This window comes from Mesoplodon mirus (genome assembly GCF_964341445.2).
Source record: "Mesoplodon mirus genome assembly, chromosome: 3".
Taxonomy (NCBI): Eukaryota; Metazoa; Chordata; class Mammalia; order Artiodactyla; family Ziphiidae; genus Mesoplodon; species Mesoplodon mirus.
This window is the reverse complement of record NC_138978.1, coordinates 157,944,057-157,967,221: the sequence shown is the minus strand read 5'-3', so window position 1 is coordinate 157,967,221 and position 23,165 is coordinate 157,944,057. Positions and strand designations below refer to the sequence as shown.

Below are 23,165 nucleotides of genomic sequence, written 5' to 3'. Positions count from 1 at the left end.
TTAAGGGCAGGAATACCATCAGTAACACTGGGGTATGAGGTAAAAAACACTGAGATTCTTTTTTATTGAGGGAAACTCACATTACCGATACCCTTTTAAACACTGAAGAGGTCTGTTATTTCTTACATAAAGGAAAACTGAATTAGGAAAAAACAGAAAAGAAACCATAGGGCACTAAACCAATTATCCAGGAGGACCAAAATTTTCCAAAGTTTCATCAAAGATATTTATGAAATCTATATTTTAAAAAGCCAGAGTGGATTCTGTAACTCCTCTGATTTTGTTGCATTGAAACCAAGATTAGGATGGTGGACTGAGCATTTAAACCTGTCTTCTCTTCTTATTCCAAATCTCTAGAAATGATAGAAAATATATTTTTATGAAAAATTCCTAAGTAGCGCTGGAAAATAAGATGAGTCATCACACATCCCAAATCATTCAGGGCTTTCTGAAAGTCTACAAGCTGTGAGATCATGCTACTAGAAGAAAACCACACTGGGGAGAATAGCTATTAAAGGCAGAAATAGCCTAGGGGCTATATGAACCTAAAAAGCAAGGATGAATGACACCAGAGTAGCTCTAGGACAACTGTTAAAGGGATTGGTTAGAAAACTGTACTTGAAGCAGCTTATGATTATATAACTCCTCTAACCCATGATTAGTAATTACACAAGATATTTGTCTTCAGTTTGAAGTGATAAAGGTTTAGGTTGGAGAAGCAAGATAGTGCCCCAAATGTGATAAAAAACAATTATCTAGGGCCCTAAGAAGCTCTGAATTCCAAGTAGGATAAACACAGAGAGACTCACTCAGACACGTCATAATCAAACTGCTGAAAGCTACAGAGAGAATCTTGAAAGCAGTAAGAGAAAAATAACTTATCAAGTATGAGGGAACAACAATACAATTAATGGGGACTTCCCTGGTGGCGCAGTGGTTAAGAATCCACCTGCCAAAGCAGGGGACATGGGTTTGAGCCCTGGTCTGGGAAGATCGCACATTGCCACAGAACAACTAAGCCCGTGCGCCACAACTACTGAGCCTGTGCCCTAGAGCCCATGAGTCACAACTACTGAAGCCCACGTGCCACAACTACTGAAGCCCGCGTGTCTAGAGCCCGTGCTCTGCAACAAGAGAAGCCACCGCAATGAGAAGCCTGCGCACCACAATGAAGAGTAGCTCCCGCTCGCTGCAACTAGAGAAAGCCCGTGCACAGCAACGAAGACCCAATGCAGCCACAAATAAATAAATTAATTAAAAACAAACAAAAAAACAATTAATGGCTGACTTTTAATCAGAAATAATAGAGGCCAGAAGGCACTGGAATGACACAGTTGAAATGCTGAGAGGAAAAAAAAACCTATCAACCAATAATTCTACATCCAGCAAAACTATCCTTCAAAAAAGAAGGTGAAATAAAGACATTCTCAGGTAAACAAAAACTAGGAGAATTTGTTGTAGCAGACTCACCCTATAAGAAATACTAAAGGGGGTTCTTCAGGTTGAAATGAAATTTTACAGAGTAACTTGAATCCAAAGGAAGGAATAAAGAGTACTGGAAAGGTAATTATGTGGGTAACTATGAAACATATGTGTGTGTGTCTCTTTTCTTAATTTTCTTTTAAACTCATAAGATTTAAAAAATAATACTATATTATTGGATTGGGTCTGTAGATGTAATTAACATATGACAAAAATAGCACAGGAGGTGAGAGAAAAATAGAATTATATTAGAGCAAAGTTGCCACATTTTGCCAGTCTTAAGTCAGTATTAACCTGAGGTAGATCAAGATAAGTTAAAGGTATACATTATAATCCCTGGAGAAACCATTAAGAAGATAACTGGAAAAAACATAGCTAAGAAACCAACAGAGGAATTAATTAAAATGACACAGTAAAAAAATATTTAACACTAGGAAGGCAGCAAAGGAGGAACACAGAAGACATGAGATACATATAAAACAAATAGTAAAAGTGCTGAAAAGCCAAACATTTTAATAACTACATTCAATATGAATGGTCTAAACACACTCACCAAAAGGCAGAAACAATCAGATTGGATAAAAAAGCAAGATCTAATAAGACACTTACAGATTAAAACTAAAAGGATAAAAAAAATATATTATGCAAATAGTAACTATGAGAGTGGTATTTGTATTAATATCAGACTATAGGCTTTCAGATAAGAAATATCAGGGATAAAGACAGACATTTCATAATGACAAAAGAGCCAAAGATGGGGCTTCCCTGGTGGCACAGTGGTTGAGAGTCTGCCTGCTGATGCAGGGGATACGGGTTCGTGCCCTGCTCCGGGAAGATCCCACGTGCCACGGAGAGGCTGGGCCTGTGAGCCATGGCCGCTGAGCCTGCGTGTCCGGAGCCTGTGCTCCGCAACGGGAGAGGCCACAACAGTGAGAGGCCCACGTACCGCAGAAAAAAAAAAAAAAGAGCCAAAGATGATACAACAATTATAAATATATACGAATATTTTTAGATAAAATGATAGTTAAAGAAGACAAGTTGAAGAGAGCACACGCATAATAGTACAAGGTAAGACAAATATTAGAATTAAAAAATATTTAAGAAAGCTTTCTTGAAATGAAAGAATATTTGAAGCTACACGATGAAAGGGGATGCCATGATTAGAAAACTGATCCTAAAAATAAGGTTAGAACATAGTATTTCAAAAATAAATATTCATTTGGGCAGCCAGGCAAAATATTATGTCATATAAAAGAAGGAAAAGTTACAGTAATATTCAGTAATAGAAGACAATAAAAGAATTTCGAGAAGGCACTCAAACTTTAAACGTTTTAAGTATAAAGCTATAAACAAGGAGCTTTAAACATGCAAGAAATCAGAGTATTTTCCCCATGAACCCTCTTGACTAAACTCAGAAAGTTAAATTTAGCCAACCAACACATAATTCAAGAAATTATGGCAAGAACACTGATGATGAGCACCGAATATATTTAATGTGTGGGTTATACTGGCAAAACAGAATATAAATGTTACATATAACATAAAAATGGTATAATGGACAAAAACTAGGATGGGAAAATGGCAGGCTCTTACCTCATTTATGTTACCAAAAACCCAAAGTATATTACTTAAAACCGATAAATCCAAATTACAGAAACGTACACTTATTTGCTACTACAAAAGTAAACATTAAGAAAATAAACAACAGACTAGATAAATCAGTATCTAATATAGTTAAGAGAAAAGGGCAGAAAGGACAACTACTAAAACTTTAAAAAATAAGGAGAACCATAGAAACCAAAGAAATTAGAAAGAATCATTAGACAACACTTGGCTCAACTCTATGCAAATAAATTAGAAAAGCTGAGTGAATACTATTAACCCTTTAGTGAACAAATAATTCTGAGGCTAGCTAAACTGTTCCCAAGCATTGAAAAAAATGTAAAAGCTCCAAATTCTTTTTGAAGGGAATTTAAACTAATTCTAAAGCCCAACCAAAATTATTCTAAAAAGGAAAACTATATACCATCTTATTTATGATACTGAAACAGAACTCCTTTAAAAAATTAGTAAACAGAATCCATAATAAAAGAATACTTCCTAACAGAGTAGTTTATTCTAGAAAGTCAGAATGATTTGATATTGGGAAATTTTATTACAATTAATCAAATTAATAGATCTAAGGAGAAATACCATATAATCACCTCCACAGATGCTGAAAAAACGTGACAAAATTCAACATGGTGATAAAACGTAGTAAAATTGTAAATGAAGGTTACTTTCTCAACCTGATAAATGATAGGTATCTCAGATTTAAGTATGAATCAGAAAGCACCAGAGCGAACTAAAACAAGGAACATGATAGGACGCCCTCCATTCCTACTATCAATTAACACTGTAGCAAAAGTATTAACTCTTGGACAAAAGAAAAGCATACTGGGTTCTTAGGAAGCTTCAGAACCGTAACAATATCTCTATTCTCCTCAATGTGATCAAGATAAACCACCAACTGGTTTATTTATTTATTTTTTTTGTTAAGCCAAAACAAAGGATCCAATGTCAGAACACTGAAAATAGAGCTATGAGAAGGGATTGTCTTAACAGATATTAAACAACACTAAAAGTCTTCTGTAATCAAAACAGTGAGATAGAGGTGTATGAATATCCAACCACTGGAAAAGAATATAAAGTCCAGAAACACACTCAAATATACATGTGGGATTTTAGTATAAGATAAATACGGTAGTCTCATATCAGTGAAGAGGTGAACTATTCAATGAAACATAACCTTCCTTGAATAATATAGGATAGGAAAGCTCTTTCCAACTACAGACAAAATTCAGAGTACATTAAAAGTCTGATCTTAACAACAGCAACAATGAAAAACTTCTGCATGAAAAGGTAAAAAAAAAAGATGCAAACAGTGACAAAATGAGAAAAAATATCTGCAACTATCGTATCATATCACAAGGGTTAAACTCTAGTATATAAAGGAGTTCTTAAAAATCCATATTTAAAAAATGCCAAGAACCTAACAGAAAACAATGGGCAACTCTATGTCCCAGAAAAGCAAAATAAAAACAGCTTGATGAGGGCACAAGCCACATCTTTTTCCTTGATTCCCCAGGCCTGGCATATAGTAGAGGCTCAATAAATGTTTACTGAATGAATTTTATAACTGATGGCTTTTATATTCAGTCAGAAACATGAAAATTATTTTTATAGAATTAATGATTTGAAACATCCTAGACAAAGAGGTAATCTGACTTAATGTTCCTAAAATTAGTGACAGTGGAAACTAAGTTATTTCTAGATGTTTCAACAGAGGGCAGGGCTAGAGAGCATAAATTATGATGAGTAAATGATTTTAATGAACTCACACGAATGTCTTGTCTGTTGATGAAAGGAAATCCAGTATAGGAAATAAAGTTAGCACTGTAATCTTTAAAATCAAAGGACAACAATATGTATAATTAGGGATGTGATAAAGGCTTATTCATTGGAGGCTTATACATAAATTAAACAGAATATACAGTCAAAAGAAACTTGAATTTACCTTCTACCATATTACCATCCTTCTGAAAAATTCTCTCTTCACACCACTGACAATGGATGAGGTACTGAATCTTCTTGGCTGTTTCATCTGCAGAAGTAGGCCCCCTCAAAACTCTCACAACAACCAATACAAAATGTTCCAGAGCCACTGCAAACAGTACTTCTATGCCTTTGTTACATCGGGCTGCAGCTCTGGAAAAATTTTTTAAAGTTATTTTGGGAGCTTATCATTTTCCTTTGTTTGGCATTATACTGACAATACTAACTTGGACACTAAACTATGGATGGGTTATGGGAAAATAAGGAAAATTCGATTCTTAGTAGCAGTGATTTTAAAAGATCATTATTGTAACTTCTACACAAATTGAAACACAGGATATATAGGATGCTTGGCAGGATTTTAGTAACTACACATTTTCCCTTATGGAATCTTCTCAATATTCTCTGGTTTTCAGTGTCACTTTGTTTCTTGTCATCACAACCATCTTTCTTTCTTTTTATCTACTTTTTTCTATAAAATCTTCCTCTAAACAGTATGTGTTTATTGAGTACTAACTACATGCAGGAACTGAACAGTCAGTGAAAAATGAATAAGCAAAGTCCTTGCCATTATTACTTTTATATACTTTTGGATTAAATTCTACTTGGTACACCATTTATGTACTTAGTTTTCCCTCTACAGTTCTAAACTAACTTAGACTTTGTATATGTATTGATTTGAATCAAGTTTATAAGCCATCATTTTTTTAAACTACATAAATAAAAGATGAAATGGACATTAGAAAATGATTGTTTCTAAATCTAAAACCAGGCTTTGCTTTCCCTTTTCATGGTGCTGTCCCCTACATTGTTGAAATAAACTGATTTGAAATTAACTTTCAATGTTTTCTTTCTTACTACTTTAATTATTTTAATAACACTTTAAATTGAAGAGTAAACTATTTTAGGCACAAGCTTTTAAATCAAATTCTAACATAACATAAGATTACCAAACAAGATTACATATATGGAATACGGAATTTGTATTTCGTGCATATTTTGAAGAATGAAATAAACACTTCTTGTAATATTATTTCTTTTTATCATATACCCAGACGAGGTACACTGTTGGCCATTTGGTACCTTGCCACTGCAGCTACAACAATTCTGGCTGCTAGCTCCTTGTAATATTCAGTTCGGACAATGTTACAGCCGTAGTGACGCCGGGCAACATGTTGTGCCTTGGCATATAAAGAACTGATATCTGTAGAAGTCACCGACACTATGCCAAGGTTTCTTATATTTCTGAATGCAGAATCAAGATAGTTCACAGATGTTCCAAAAGGGTCTAGGTGTCTAAAATCACAAAGAATATAGACATATTTAAAATCATACTAGTATCCAAAATAATACCATTGTCATTATTTCTAATGACAAAATTCCATGGATTCAAAAGGACTTCATAAATCTATTTTAAATACATAATTATGTTTTTAAAGTAAGCAATAAAATGATGATATGTAAGACATGTAAAAATAAATCAGGCTTAAAGGAAATTGTCATGCCCAGGCATTTTATTTCAAATGCTAGAAAATGTTCTTACTGCATTCCTTAGGCCAATGCCAAAAAACTGTATTAATTTAAACAAACAAACAGTGACCAACTATGTTAATTTTTAACGGCCCGCTCCCTACCCTGCCTCCCGCCAAATCCAAGTCGGTTTAGAAAGCGACACAATTTTTTTCACTTACATGAAATCAAAAGATCTCAAATGCATCAGTACATTGGCATCCATTTTGGTCACCTTAATATTACCAAAGTTTTCCTCTCCTTCTTCAGGAATATCATCACTCTCTTCCTTTTCCTTACTGTCCACCACCACTTTCAATTTGTTTAAATGGCAGTTCTCCTGAATCAACGTCACAGAGTTTTCATTCAAATCATTAATTGTAACCTTGACTGCATTTCCAAGGTGTTTTGCCCATTGTAATCCCATTATCCCTTGGGAGAAATTGGAGGAAAAATGAGTTTTTAAATTGTAATAAAGAATAAAAGTAGTATAATAATAATAAAGAATATAATTTTATAAAAAACAAAAACAATTCTTTCAAAATCTTAATACTTTCATTAGTAATTCTTATTCTACTTCCTCACTAAAATGCCTCTGAAGAAAATTTACCACAAGAAAATGTGTCCAACAGATTTCCATTAATAGTTTGTAAAAAACTTTTCTATAATCCATGTTCAAATAAAATATCCATCTATGTTCTTTATTTGGGCTTTGGTAGGATTTTTTTTCTTTCTTTTTACAATGGAATACTTTTTTGAAACAAAATCTTACAGAGAAACCCAATATACAATATGAGTAAGAGTGCAGTTACTGTACTTGAAGGGAAGATGGGTAGTTGGAACTCCTCCTGCTGAAGTTTACCCTAATGTACCAAAATATGAAAACAACTTTCCTGGATCAGTGCTTTTCAAATACTGAACAACAGCATCATTGTGAATGAAAAAGAACAACTTTGTATGTGTAAGCAAATGACCAAGAGAAATTGAGACCAAGAGGGCCCTTCTCACAGGCTTTCTATTCCTATTGGACTTGAGTCATAAGGCACATTCACTACACAGTGGGAGATGGTGACACAAGCCTAGCCAATATGGAGTAGAAAGACCCCTATTTACGGGAAGTATTAACCATCTTCTCCCTAGTAGATAAAAAGAAAGAAAGATGGTTGTGATGACAAGAAACAAAGTGACAGTGAAAACCAGAGAATATTGAGAAGATTTCATAAGGGAAAATGTGTAGTTACTAAAATCCTGCCAAAAGTTAGCATTTACTATGTGCCATGGTCTTTACATATATTTTCCTATTCTTATAACAAGCTTGTGAAGTAAGTTCTAATATTCACATTTTATATTTATTTATTTATTTGGTTGTGTTGGGTCTTAGTTGCAGCAGGCAGGCTCCTTAGTTGCGGCTCACTGGCTCCTTAGTTGTGGCATGCGAACTCTTAGTTGCATCATGCATGTGGGATCTAGTTCCTGGACAAGGGATCAAACCTGGGCCCCCTGCATTGGGAGCGTGGAGTCTTAACCACTGTGCCACCAGGGAAGTCCCTATCCACATTTTAGAGATGGGGAAACATGCAAAATGACTGCTATGGCTTGATTTAAGTTTATTAAGGCACATTAAAAAGAAAAGGCTGAGAAGATCTTACTTAAATGATAGTTTTAGTGATTTCAGGTAAAAAAATGAGTAGTTCATTGCATCATTATTTACAGTAGCCAAGACATGGACACAATCTAAGTGTCCACAGATGGATGAATAAATAAAGAATATGTGGTGTGTATGTATGTATATATATATATATATATATATATATATATATATATATATATATACCCAGTGGAATACCATTCAGCCATAGAACAGAAGGCAATCCTGCCATTTCACACTACATGGATGGACCCTGAAGGCAGTATGCTAAGTGAAATAAATCAGAGAAAGACAAATACTGTATGATCTAACTTATATGTGGAATCTAAAAAAACCAAACTCATAGAAATGGAGATCGGATTTGTGGCTGCCAGAGGTGGAGACTGGAAGGGTGGGAGAACTGGGTGGATATGGTCAAAGGGTACAGACTTGCAGTTATAAGATAAATATGTTCTGGGGATATAATGTATAGCAGGGTGATTATAGTTAATGATACTGTACTGTTTACTGGAAAGTGACTAAGAAAGCAGAACGTAAAAGTTCTCATAAAAGCGGAAAAAAAAATCTGTAACTATGTGAGGTGATGGATGTTAATTTTTTTTGGTGATCATTTTACAATATATACACATAGCTAATCATTATGTTGTATATCTAAAACTTATACAATGTTATATGTTAATTATATCTCAATAAAACTGGAGGAAAAAAAAGAAAAAAAATGACTCCACTATCAAGAAACGTATATAGTACCCAGTCTAGGATAGACATTTAATAAATTTTATTGAATGTAAAAAGAGAGAGAGAGAGAAGTTGTGTCAGGGAAAATGCTGGGAAATAAATCTGGAAAAGTAGGTTGGGTCAGATTATAGAGGATATTAAATTGCAATCTGAGATGCTGAACTCTATTTAGGCAATAAAAATGCATGATTTTTTTTGACTGAGAAGTAATATTATCAATTCAGTGTTTCAGAGGAAGGGCTGTTTGCAATAGCATACAAGACAGACTGGGTGGGAGAGATATCATTGCCAAAAATCATGACATTGGTGGATATGGAATCGAAAAGGAGTATGAGTCATAATAAAAAAGAAAAATTAGAACAGATCGGTGGTTGAGTGTATGTGGGGACAGTGACAGGAAAAGGAGTAAAAACTGATTCAAATTTAAAATACGACTGGTGGGACTTCCCTGGTGGTCCAGTGGTAAAGAATCTGCCTTCCAATGCAGGGGACGTGGGTTCGATCCCTGGTCGGGGAACTAAGATCCCACATGCCGTGGGGCAACTAAGCCCGTGCGCCACACTACAGCTCACCCGCCTCAACTAGAGAGCCTGCGTTCCGCAAACTACAGAGCCTATGTGCTCTGGAGCCCACGCCACAACTAGAGAAGAGAACACCCGCATGTCACAACTGTAGAGAAGCCTGCGTGCCACTACGAAGAGCCTGCGCCACAGTGAGTGCCACAACAAAAGATCCCACATGCCGCAATGAATATGCTTCATGCATATTCATGCTGCAACAAAGCTTCATGCTGCAACAAAGACCCAACCCAGCCAAATAAACAAACAAATGTTAAAAAAAAAAAAAATCCAACTGGCTCAGAGGATGTGATCAGCTTAAAATCACTACTTCATCACTTTTACCATATTTAAAGAGACATTACTAATGATGATGATGATGGTAGTAGAAGTAGTAATAATACAATAATGATGATACTGAATACTTTCATAGCATTTGCTATATACCAGACACTGTTCCAATTTCTTTACATGTATTAATTTACCTAATCTTCACATTATTTTATGGTGGGTACCCTCCTTTAGATAGATGAGGAAACTGAAGCATAAATTTCCTGTGGTTAGACAGCTGCCATGTTATAAAGCTGTGATTTGAATGCAGCCAGTTTGATTCCACAGTCCATGTTTTTAACCACTAGTTCTCCCTGAGGAGAGGAACTTAAGGAGAGCTAAGTCATGCTTTCATCCTATTGGTACAAACTTCCCAAGAATACTCTCCTATAACCTTTAAGAAGTAAGACGTGGATTAGGTACAAGTGGCTTCTTAGAAATTTTCTACTTTTTCTATTATCTTTTCTCTACTGTTAAGCCCTTTTGGGAAAAATGTTCTCAATCTTTAAAATTTCACCTTACCCTACTGCCTAATGACTATGCAGTATTTACTGCACCACAAAAAAGAGACAACCAAACACCAACTGATAACTGATCGCAGTAAATGTGTATTCTTGCAAAAAAAAAAAAATCCTATCTGAATCTGATCAAACCTGAAGATCCAACTACCAATTTACAGAAATACGAGAGATAGAGGAACCATGTGATGGTTCATCTTATATGAACCATGGTAATGCAATCAGCAAAAATCTAGACTGTGGGAAACTCTACAGGGCAAATGACCTGTTATATCAACAAATAATTATCACACATACACACAAAATGATGGAAGGTAATATAGATTAAAAAGAGACTTAAGAGACATACTAAACAATTGCAATATATAGTCTTTGGATTCTGATTTGAATTTAAAAAAATTATGAAATAGGCATATCTAAACATTTGATGATATTAAATAATTATTCTTAATTTTTTAGGTGTGATATGGTATATGGGTTTTAATTTTAAAAAGTCCTTATCTTTTACATATCCCATTGAAATATTTACAGATGAAGTGATCTGTGATTTGTTTCAAAATAATGGGGATATAGAATGGAGGAATGAAGTATGAGGGAAAGTGCATGGGAATACATAGACAAGACTGAGTATGAATTGGTAATTTCTGAAGTGAGTGATAGATATAAAGGGATTCATTTATTATATGCTCTACTTTTGTACATATTTGAAAATTTTCCACAATAAAAAAGTTTACCTTGGATCTATTTTTTATATCAAAATATTTTGCTACATATGATATCCATATAAATTTCCTAAGAAAAGATACTGTGCCGGAAGGTGGGCAAAAGGTACAAATTTCCAATTATAAGATAAATAAGTACTAGGGGTGAAATGTACAACATGATGACTACGTATAGGTAACACTGGTATATAGGAACGTTAAGAGGGTAAATCCTAAGAGTTCTCATCACAAGGAGAAATATTTTTTCTTCTTTCTTCTTATGGTATTGTATCTACGTGAGATGATGGATGTTAGCTGAACCTATTGTGGTAATCATTTCACAATATATGTAAAGCAAATCATCATGCTGTACACCTCAAACGTGTATACCTGTACAGTGATGTATGCCAATTATTTCTCAATAAAACTGGGGAAAAAAATCTCTTCAGGTTCACATGATATAAACAAACCCTTAGTTTTCAAAGTGGCTAAACAACAAGAAAAAAAAAGGGAAAGAAAAGATACTGTACAGATCTGATAAAGTGGGGTTCCAAAAAGGCTTCATTACATACCAGTAGCTCCAAAGGCATCTAGACATTCCAAAGGTTTTCGTTCCTTAGCCAAAGCAGCCAGTGTACAGAATATTAGCTGCCTAGAAGGAAGTATAACAATCAAATAATTTTACAGCACCATGGTTTCATCACTGTAGATTTTATTTTAAGAATAGTGAGAAATGGGGCTCCTATTTACTATGCAAACTATTTTGGAAAGAGACCTAATATTATATTCCTTACTTAACAGTACAAGAACTAAAAATCTGTGAAATTAAACTACAAATCGAATTGGGTTTTTTTTAACAAGTATTCATGATGAATAATGATTTTATAAATAAAACGTGCCCACAAACTTGCCCAACATGTTCATTTAATTATATAAAGTTAGACCTATTTTACTCTCTGAGAAAGAAATTGGTTTGGCAGAAAAATAAAAGAGAAAACAATCATTCTGAGGAAATTCTAAAATAAATGATTTTCAATCTATACCTAGTTTTAAGTTTCAATATATTAGAACAAAAAGATTAAGAAAAGGTACATCTGTAATTATTTGAAACATCCTATAACCCTGTTTTCAATGTATCTTACCGATTTAGTTTCATTTTGGGATTAAAATAGGAATCTGTTTTCTGAGGTACAGAATAGTTGGGACAAACTTGTACATCTGTGTCTGCCTCTTTCAAAATTTCATTAGGTGGTTTGGCAGCAGCAGCTAAAATTACAAAAAAAAAAAGATTTCCAGTGAAATACAAAATAATTCTAAATATCAAAAACAATATATATTAAAAAATAACCTTCCTTTATAATATTTCATGTTAATGAAATCAGTTGGGTAGATGCCAAAAAAGTCCCCCCAAACTGACCTACCTAGCACTGTCTCTGGAAAAGAGTAGTACTCAGTTAAGTATTTGGTGAATTAAAGTTTGTCAGCTTAAAATCTTAACTGTCTAGCACATCAATATATCTGTATACCTAGTTAAGAATAATCAACCTAAGATAGCACAAAATCCTAAAATACCTTTATTACTCATCAAACACTACATTGTGTTTATATAGGTTGGTTGCTAAATATATTTTATTGTGGTTTAAACATTAGAAAATTAACCTTTCTCTGTAGTTACATTCCATTAGCTGGCATGGATGACTAAGAGTCACTATATTTCCTGAATGTGCTTGACTTCCGAACACTTTCTCATAATTATGATTTTAAATCACAAATTATATTCAAACAGCTATAAGCTAATGTAAAAAAATATTCTACATTTAATATACATTTAGAATCATTTAGCTATAAACCCAAATGAAACAGTGATGTGTTTGTGTGAATATATTTTAAATATTTAAGAAAGGAGACATGTAATATGTGTGGGGGAAATATAATTGAGATTCTCTATGTTTGGATTTCTTGATAACATTACTATCAGAATGTTAACTAAATGGGAACCATATTTACCTTTCTACAATGCCAAATAAAAGTAATCTTTCCTAGTATTGTGTTATATATCTTTCTATACTCAACAAAGTGTCAAGTCACATATCTCACAAGATCAGCCTTTCTCAAACCAGGTTCTGTGAGCAAATTAAGCCCTTCAAATAATTATTTCCGTGACTTTTTTTTCCAATTCTTAAAGGGAAGGTCCAGAGTACCATTCTAGATGTATAACAGAGAAGTTCATTCATTACATATAATGGATGCCTTAGGGCAGGAGGGCTTAATTCGTAACTCTTGAGAAGGAACTGTCTCAGTATTAACAAGCTACTAATAACTTGATATCACTCAGGATAATAAAGAGTCTTTATATATCACTCTACCTCCTTTTTCCAGTGTTTTTCGATAATAAGTATAACACAGTTATTGGTACAGGAGCCGTCATTCGTAATAAAATTCTATAGTCTTTCATTAAGATACCTATATTTACTTGAACATCAGTTACTTTTTTCTACCCATATTTAATATCTATCCCAGATATTAAATATATCTGTTAAATTGAGAACAGTTGAATATTGTTGGGAGTCTCACAGAAACAAAACAAAACCTGACAGATTAGTAGTTAACTAAATGATTTGGTTAAGTCACTGTATTTTGTCTGCCTGATATCTGAAAAGAATAATTAGACCATTGTTTAAGAATTTACTTATTAACATGTTAATAAGATTGTTCAACTTACCAGCAATATACGTGGATTTAGTCTCTCCTTTATTCACATGGCGCCTAACATGTCCTAGCATATCCGTCCTTCTGGTGATTGTTGCTGAACAAATAATACAATGATAATGGGCTCCCATTTTACTGGATATCTATCAAACAGAGTATTTAATTTAAATACATCAATAAGTTACCAAGTCCATGAAATAAAAGTTTATTTAATGTTGTAAATTTATGTATGTTAGTGTATTTAGGGTTTAACGTGTAGAAGATAGTATTCATTTTGCCATGTGACTTTGAAAGGATTTTTACTTCCTTACCTATATTTACATATGCTTTTTAATCTTACTTTACAATAGGCCACAAGTTTAATTTCTTAGTTTTTTCCTTTCATTCTAATCAGCAAATAACTGTACTCTATCTTCTATAAGCAGCACTTAACAAACGGTATGACACTAGCAGCAATGTGCTGGTAGATGTATAGCAACTGGCTCTCCAGGAAAATAAAGCCCTGATTTGTAGTGTCTGCAGCTGTCTGTGGTTTATGTACTCTACCATGGCCGATGTCAAGCTACAACTGTGACATGTGAAGCTACCAATGTGACATCACTGAACATGAATTTGGGAAGAGATGTGCAATATCATACCAGAGAACACTGCCACCGTGCAGATACAGAATACATAAATAACGTTAAGAGCACAGGTAAAAGTAAAATGTAGTAAAATAAATGGGAAGTAGTGAGTTGTGAGTATTCATTACCTTTGTTTTTAATATAATTTATTTACTTTTAAGTTTATATAATTTAATTTTTGCTGATGGCCACATTTAACAACGAGCATTCAAGATTTCTGGAAAATTGAGCTAGTTCTAGCACACTACTAAATGTTAGAGACAGAATAAAAAGTCTATTTTTCCAAGTAAAAATTCTCACTTTATAGTTCCTTATTTAGCTAAGAACAAAAACACCACTCCAACAGCTCTTTCCTGCTTTTGATGCCTTTTTACTCTTATGTCCTATTTACTTGGGATCATAGAGCAAGGAGAGAATAGTCAAGAACATTGCACAAGGTTCCTTATGGCATTGTGGTTATCATATTCAAAATATCTTAGATAGGGTTAATGGACTAAGCATTATCCTAACTACTTAAGAAATGTTTGTTTTTTTCCCCCCCAGTTCTTTACTTTTTTTAGTGACTTGAAAGGAAAATTAATAATGAGAACCCATTAAACTAATGTGCATTCAGGATAGTGTCACTATAAAATATTTTATAATTCGTATTCCCCAAAGGTCAAATCATGTTTAAAAGTAAACACACATACTTTTTAAAAAAAGTTAGTGAGATTTCAGAAAGTTTCTTCATTCTGTCCTTTGACAAATTAAGAGGAAGAACATAGGGAGGATGAGTATGAATCGACACATATTAAGATATTTACTAAACCACAGAAATTAAAGGCTCTTATTCCATGATCAAAATTTATTTTGAAACAAAAAAATTACTATTTAAAAATCTCCATTGCAAAATTAGTAAGTGGGTTAATTTTCCTTTTGAACACAAGGGAGCAGGTGATCTGACTGAAATTAAAAACTTTAAAATGAAAAGTTCAATACAGCAACTTCTTTCATACATTTCATATTTTTCCTACTATGGTAATCGGAAAGCCCTTGTAAAAAAAACCTTAAACTCATTGCTGAATGTGCACATTTTAGTTGTAAAGCAAGTCAAAATTGCACTTTCTTTAGGGACAGCTAAATCTAAAAAAAAAATCTACCATGTGATTACCTGTTCTCCAATAATGTTTGGTTTCACTGGTCGACAAGGTAAGTGACAGATGCACATCCTGTAACCTAGAATGAAAAATGAAGAATTGCTGCTTGTCTATCACTGTTCATTAAGTATTCAATTATTATTAAAAATTACTAGCAAATTTTATTTTATAAGAATAATTGAGATTATTCTTATATTTGTAATGTCATAGTTTATTTGAATGAGATTGCCTTAGTTTTATGTAGTTGCTGTATATGACACAGTATAAAAACAAATACAGGAGATCTAGGGTCAAAATCTGGTTCTGCCAAAAATATCTGTGTTACCTTGGTCTAGTCATTTAGCTTCTTTGGGACTCAGTTTTATCGTCTTTCTGCCATCTTGACTTTTTCTTAGGCTTCATCTTCTCTGCCTTATGCTGCATTTACCATTATACAGCCTCTTCTTCATTTATGATACGGCACTATCTTAGTTCTCTTCCCATCTTTCCTACTTAATCTTCTTTACAGATTATTTTCCCTCTCTCATAGTCGAAAATGTAGATTTTCTGTATGCTTGATGTGCTACATAAATTTTTTCTCATTTCCTTGGTAACTGTAGTGCCTTTCATGATTGCAACTATCTCCCCTGTGAGAAGGAATCCCAAATTATAGCTCTCTTACCAATTCATTCCTGAGGGCCAGATCTCTACTTCCAATTGCCTATTGAAGACATATGACTGGTTATTTCAAAACCTACTGTTGGGAATTCCCTGGTAGTCCAGTGGATAGGACTCCACGCTTCCACTGCAGAGCACATGGGTTTGATCCGTGGTCCCTGTTTGGGGAACTAAGATCCCACAAGCCGTGTGACACAGCCAAGTAAAAAAAAACAAAAACAAATAAAAACCCAATAACAACAGAACTCCAAAAAATCTACTGTCAAGGACTAAAATTTTCATTTCCTCTTGAACCAGGTCTCTTTTTCACCTTTTTAATGAATGATAATGCCTTCCAGTTACTCCCAATTCAAAAACTAAGTTATCTTTAACTCCTTTCTTCTCATACTTTACATCCAATCATTTATTTGTATATGTTGAAGTGTCTCAGGACTCAGACCTTGGACAACAACTTTTTTCCACCTCTATGTACTCTTAAGGTTATCCCACCCAGTCTTACGGCTTTAAATACCATCTATATTCTGACAACTCCGAAATATGTATCTCTAGCCCAAACCTTTTCCCCAAAGTCTAGATTCATGTAGCCTCCAGGCTACTTGATATCTCCATTAGATGCATCTCAACATTTGCATGCCTAAATCTGAGGACCTGTCCTTCCTTCTCATACCTAATGCAGTCTTCTCCATCCCAGTAAAGGACAGCATTTTTCTAGTTGCTCAAGTCTCAAACACAAGCATTCTTGGCTTTTTCTCCCTCATCTCACTTCTATTCCTTCAGCAGATCTTATTCAACATATTTGCCAACTACTCTGAAGCCTGCTCACAAAGACAAAATCTATCATGTTCACCATCTACTAGATGACCACCATGTGAAAGAACCCAACAACCTAATGTACATGACAGAGTAAAGCAATACTATGAGCCATCAAAGAGAAAAGAATAACTTGGAGGAGGGAGACCAAACCTAAAGATTAAACAATGGCTTAAATAAAGCAAACGAAAGAGACCTTTATAATTAAAATGAGATCTTTCCTTTTTGATAAGAAGTCAATATGGTTTACTATACATTCTTATAAATAATTAAACATACGGCTTCTGAATTTGTCTCTAATTCCCTTTTCTCTAAGTAATTAGTGATAATCTAAGAAAATAATTCTGTATAGTTCTGGCTTCTTTTTTTGGGTGTCTTATAATGGCTATTTCATTCAGTCTGGTTGAAATCCCAGATAAGCACATTTAACAATGACTATACTTATATAATCACATACAAATATAAGTATATACATGTTTAAGATTGATATTTAGGGCTTTTTTGGGGGGGGTACTTTTTGGTTTTATCCCATATATTGCTATTTTCATTAGTAGTTTACCATGGAAATCCTTCCAAGTAAACTGGTACAGATCTAATATACTCTTTTCAATGGCTGCATAATATTTCGTGGTATGTACATACCATAATTTATTCAATCTCTTATTTTAGTTCCAAGTTTTTGTCACTAAGCACATGCTGCAATGAATATTCTTGTACACCTATCCTTGTGTATTGCTGCTTTTATTCCTAGGAAAGGGAGTGCCTGGTGGATATTTTAAATTTTTAAAATGTTGCCAGATCTCTTTCCAAAAATGCCGTAATATATAATTCACTATCTCAGAATCTAATAATTCACTGTCTCTAAGAAGTATTTTAACTTGGTAAGATGTTGTTTTTTTTCTTCAACTTTATTCATTTCTTTGAGTCCTCCTGTTAAACTTACTCCCTCAAATTGTGTCATTTTTGTCACTATTATAATTGTTTTTTTTCTAATTTCCATTTGTCTAGAGTAGAGAGACTGATCAATCTTGTATCTCACCACTGTTACAAATACTCTCATCAACTGGCTTTTTTAAGCCATCAGCAGAAAAAAAAAGATGCTTCTTTTTTTTTCCAATATTCATACCAATTATTTTATTTTCTTGTTTTACTACATTTATTATATCTTCAAAAATATGTGTAAAATTGTAGTTGTTCTAATATAAAAGGAAAAGTATAACTTATTAAAACATGGTTCAATAAGTAATGTGGATCTTCAGCGCCAAGCAGGTACCCCATACAGAAGAGATGCTTAATAAATGTTTGCCACACAAAACTATTGGTGTCACATCTATCTATTGCCTAGAGAGCTATATGGTCTTTTATTAATAAATACATTAAAAGAGGGGCATTAATCCCTCATAATTTTAAACTGAAAATATTTGATTATGTTTTCATTAAAATTCCAAAACTGGTACCAAATCTTTAATTTCGTTTACATCACTTTCAGCAAGCACAAAAATACTAACCTTCAAATTCAACTGAGACTTTCCAGTGTAAATTTTGAAGGTGACGATGAAGCTTATGACTATTACAAGCTCTGAATTTTTCCTTGGGGCACAATGGACAAGCCTGTTTGTTTCCTGTTAAAGGAAAAGAAACTAATAAAGCAAAGAATATACTAGCTATTAATGCTTAAATTTAGCTACAAAAGAAGTAACGGGGAACCTCTCTTGCCTCTGCCCATTACCCCCCAAAACACACACTCACACACCTTAGAAAATATCTTTCTTAACATTAGGGAGAAGTCATTCCTGCCTCAGCAGGTACTTAACAATAGTTGTTTTAGCACATGGTTAGTAACTTATTTTTTTTACCTAAAACTCTCCTCTCTGTGGCTAGCAGATAGCCTTGTTGCCACTGGGAACAGAGAGGATGAGGAAGTGATAAACTACATGATATCCCTCCAGCCAAAGAGCCTGTCAGAGAGAATGTCATTCTGTGCTTTGGGCAGGAGAAAAGGCAGCAGTTGTCACACTCCCAGAGGGCTAGGAGCTGGGCAGAGAGCATAAGTATCTGCTCTGATACTCTTCTACTCTAGCAGCAACAAAAATAGTTAATGTGCGGAGTTAGAAAAATGGAAGAAGGAAGTGGAAGGAGTACCTTGGATCCTATATAATTGCTATTCTGAGACTGGGGTCATGGTTACAACCACTGTATCCTATTACTAAATTTGTAAGTTCTTCCTTCTTTATTAACATGTTCTTGGAAAGATTATGTATTAAATAAGTTTTATTTAATTAGAAATGTAATGTATCTTAATAAAAACTTTGATAGTATACAAAAGAATTAAAATCTCAAATCCAGGTTTAAAGCAATAAAATATACAGAAATAATAACTCAATTTTTAATCCAACAAATATCTTTCACACATAGCACATGGCAAGTATAAGCACAATTTTATTTATTTATATATATATATATATATATATATATATATACTCTGCCTACTTCAAAAAACTGTGAGGAGATCTTGAGGATGGAATCCAAGCACTAAGGATGGCAAAGTATAAAGAGAAGAGCTTGGGGCGCTGACAACATTGTGAAACTCTGTACCAGCCCTACATTGCCAGCCTTGGGACTTCTTTTACATGAGAGAATATAAGCCTCCAGACTACTTTTTGGATTTCTGTTACTCATAGTAAAATGTAATTCCTAACTTTTAGCATACAAAGCCCTTATATATCCATGAGACTGTAATTTCCTTGAGAAGTTGTGAAATAACTTATCTCATAGCACCTCTGCATATAGAAGGCTATAATTTCCTAAGTAAAAAACCATTATTTCACTTCTGCTCTAGTTCAGTGAAAATAAACAAGTCTATGCTTAGAAAAATTTTCATGTGTTGAAAGATGACAAATCATTAGAAACTGAGAAAAAACACATTTTCAAATCATGGAAATACCTGCATCAAGATTATCTGAGTTCAGTGAACTGGCAGAGTCAAAATCCCCTTCAGTTACGAAAGCTAACTTCTCTAGATCAGCAAGCTGCCTTTGAATTGAGATGTGTCTCTCTGAAAGGAAATTTTAAGAGTTAGAAAATTATGCTTTAACAATATTCCAACTTCATTTTTATTTGATCATGTCACATGGAATTTTACAGTTTTATTTCCTATAGCTCAGTGCCCTAGTACCTAGATGGGAAACTCAGTTTATAAAATGACAAGTGTGCCTAAGAAGGCAGAGTTGGGGAAAAAACTCCGCTGTGTAACCTCACAGCTTTCAAATTCTATCTTATTATTCAATATAATTCTACAAAAGAAAGGTTCTAGTCTGTACAAAACACTGAAGCCATGTTTCCTGTTTTCAAAGAACTTTCAACCAGGTGAGAGAGATTAACACATTAACTACTAACTAGAACACAAGGCAGGGTGAAATGAACATTAGGGGTAAAGGTAATATAATGGTGGCCTCCAGAGGAAGAAGTAATTCATTCCAACAAGTGCCCCTGGGAATGTCTTCACTGAAGAAGTGGCATTTGACTGAAATTTAGGGTATGAAGAGAATTTTGTAAGGTATGAATAGAATTTCAATAAGTAGAGATTTGGTGTCAGGCCTTATAAACTGAAGTAACCTAATAAACGAAGGCATGTGGTGTAAAAATACACAGCCACCTCTATACCACTCCTGGCTGGAAAGTAGTATGTTTGGGGGATAGAGTTGGTAGAAAGATATGCAGCCAAAAATGTATCATGGAAGACATAAATTCTATGCAAGTTAGTTTGGACTTCACTCTTCAGGCAATGTTAATTCAGGTTTCCGAGGAAATCAAAGACATGATTTGAATGCATTTCAGGAGGTTACCTCTGGCTGTAGTACCAAGGATCAATAATTGAGGTGAGAAATTAGTAACAGAAAAGTACTGGAGAAGAGAAGGTAAAAAAAGAAGCAAAGAACTTGGGATGTGAAAGTAAAGGTGAAGATTAAAGGATGATCCTGAGATTTAATAATACTGTTAACCAATAAAGGAAGCAGAAAACACTTTTGGCAGAAAGGAAGAAAGAGGAGACAAGGGAATTTAGTTTTTTTACACAGTGTGTTTGATTACTACTGGTATTAGGTACTCAAGTCCAGTAGGCAGTTGAATTGTTTTTGGAGCTCAGGAGGGATTCTGAATAGATATAACTCATAAATACACATTAGGTGAAACTATGAGCATGAATAAGAAAGCGTAAGGGAAAAATGTTGTGAAACAGAGAAGAAAAAAGCCAAAACTCAGTCCCAGTAACACATTTTTGGGTTACTCAAATATTATACATTCTTCAAATTACATACCTGTAAATTTTGGAATATATGAATAAATCTTTCCAAAATATATTTAACATTCTTGAGTAAGTCATGTGTGGGTTGCATTCCCCAATGCTACTGAACCCACTACTGATTAATATAAATGGATACAATTTGTAAGTGAGGTATGGAGGTATGTATGTATTTGTAAGAGACGTTGAGGAAAATCAAGAGGGTACATTCAAAACAGAAAAATGGTATGGAGAATCAAGATAATGCAGAAGCCAAGAGAGAAGAGACTGTAAAAGAGAAATGCTCAACAGTAAGTATCACAAATAGTTGCAGAGATCAAGAAAAGACCACTGGATTTAGTATTTAGCAAGTCTCTAGTGACCTTTAAGAAAGAAGGTTCAGTGAGGTGTCAGAGTACAAATGGGATTGGAAGGAGAAACCAAGTATAGAAAATCAGCATAGATTATTTTTTTCAAGAAGTTTGGTAGTATAAAAAAGGAGATGGATGGGATTGTAACTTGTTTTTTCTTTCTTTTTAAGGATAGAGAGACCTGAATATGTGTAGCCCCAAGGAAAGGAACATTTACAAAGTGGAATCCTGAATATGCAAGACTAGGAGATGTAACTGACAGGAAAGGATCCCCAGTGAGATAGGAGTCAATGGGGGTAAACCACAAGGCTCTCTAGTATTAATTATATAATTAGAATATACAATTTCTCGGCACTGCTGTCTTCCTGCCTATCCCTCTCCAAGCTTCATGCCCAGTTGCTTTGTTTTCCTTCTGTATAATTTGTGTTCTTGTTTGTCTCCCCTACAAATAAGCAGTAAGTAGGCAAGGGCTATGTCTTATTCATCTTTGTAACAGTTAAGTGCCTAGTGCAGTAACTTGCACACCACAGGCACTAAAGTTTTAAACTAATTTTTTACAAAAATCATTAGTCTTTTTGGATGCAGTAGCACACTGAGTCAATAATTTTGGAATTCAATTCAGCACTGTCAGACATTCCTGCTAAAATTTATTAAAAAAACAATTTTTACCTAATTCTAAAATGAGAAAAACAAGGAGCAACAAATGCTATTGTTTAACTTCTTATATCAGGTATTGTTCAAATGACTTACAATGAGATGATTTCTATAAACAGGTAAAAATTTTTCCCACATTACAAAAACCTTTAATTGTTAGGTGTCTGACCTTACTGTCTAGTAAGATTCAGGCAATGAATCCACGTGTACAAACCAACCTATATAATTTGAAATCATGAAAGCTTTTGGCTTCCATAGTTCAAAGATCTGTGTGTGTAAAACAAGATATATAGTGCTACATAACGATGTGCTTATTTAAATCATTCCAACTACTAAGTAGTACAAAGTAAGTGAAAGGGGCCTGGTAAGCTAGAAAACTGAAAATCCTGTGGCCCGCTATTGAAGTAAGCTCTAAAAGATCTGTCTAAAGAGTCCTGATATGCCTATGTACATCTCTGAAATCACTTTCTGGTTCAACACAGTAGTTATCAATCTGTACTTAAAATCACTCAATCTTTTTGTAACACACTAATCCAGAAGTCAATAGGCAAACCTCTTGTTAAATCAGATGAGTCCAAGATGCTAGGAGGTTCTTTTAAAACTTCTTTTTCCTCAGTTTTCAATTCTATTTCAGATATGCCATCTTCATCTTGCCCAGTTAAGACTGATTTCAGAGGGCTAACTAGACCATCTAAAAATAATTTTTAAAATGTGATTAATGTGATTAATATGTTTCTAATGCATTTCAGATTCTCAGTCATTACCTACTTGTCCCAGCAATGCATTTTTTAGGTTTCTCAAACATCATGCATTCTTCAGATTACATACTTGTAAATTTTGGAATATATG

General features: G+C 34.0%; 1 protein-coding gene across 1 annotated transcript in view; it reads right to left on the bottom strand.

Annotated features, from left to right (window-relative positions):
- TRMT1L (tRNA methyltransferase 1L) overlaps positions 1–23,165 on the bottom strand; it is a 36,997-nt gene that overhangs the window by 12,048 nt on the left and 1,784 nt on the right. Inside the window, exons 2-11 of the mRNA XM_082614681.1 lie at positions 22,870–23,007; positions 19,957–20,067; positions 18,521–18,634; positions 15,560–15,624; positions 13,800–13,929; positions 12,220–12,343; positions 11,650–11,729; positions 6,768–7,017; positions 6,160–6,372; positions 5,039–5,229 (exon numbers count right to left, since the gene is read on the bottom strand). Coding sequence (XP_082470807.1) covers positions 5,039–5,229; positions 6,160–6,372; positions 6,768–7,017; positions 11,650–11,729; positions 12,220–12,343; positions 13,800–13,929; positions 15,560–15,624; positions 18,521–18,634; positions 19,957–20,067; positions 22,870–23,007 — 1,416 coding nt within the window. The remainder of the gene's footprint in view (positions 1–5,038; positions 5,230–6,159; positions 6,373–6,767; positions 7,018–11,649; positions 11,730–12,219; positions 12,344–13,799; positions 13,930–15,559; positions 15,625–18,520; positions 18,635–19,956; positions 20,068–22,869; positions 23,008–23,165) is intronic.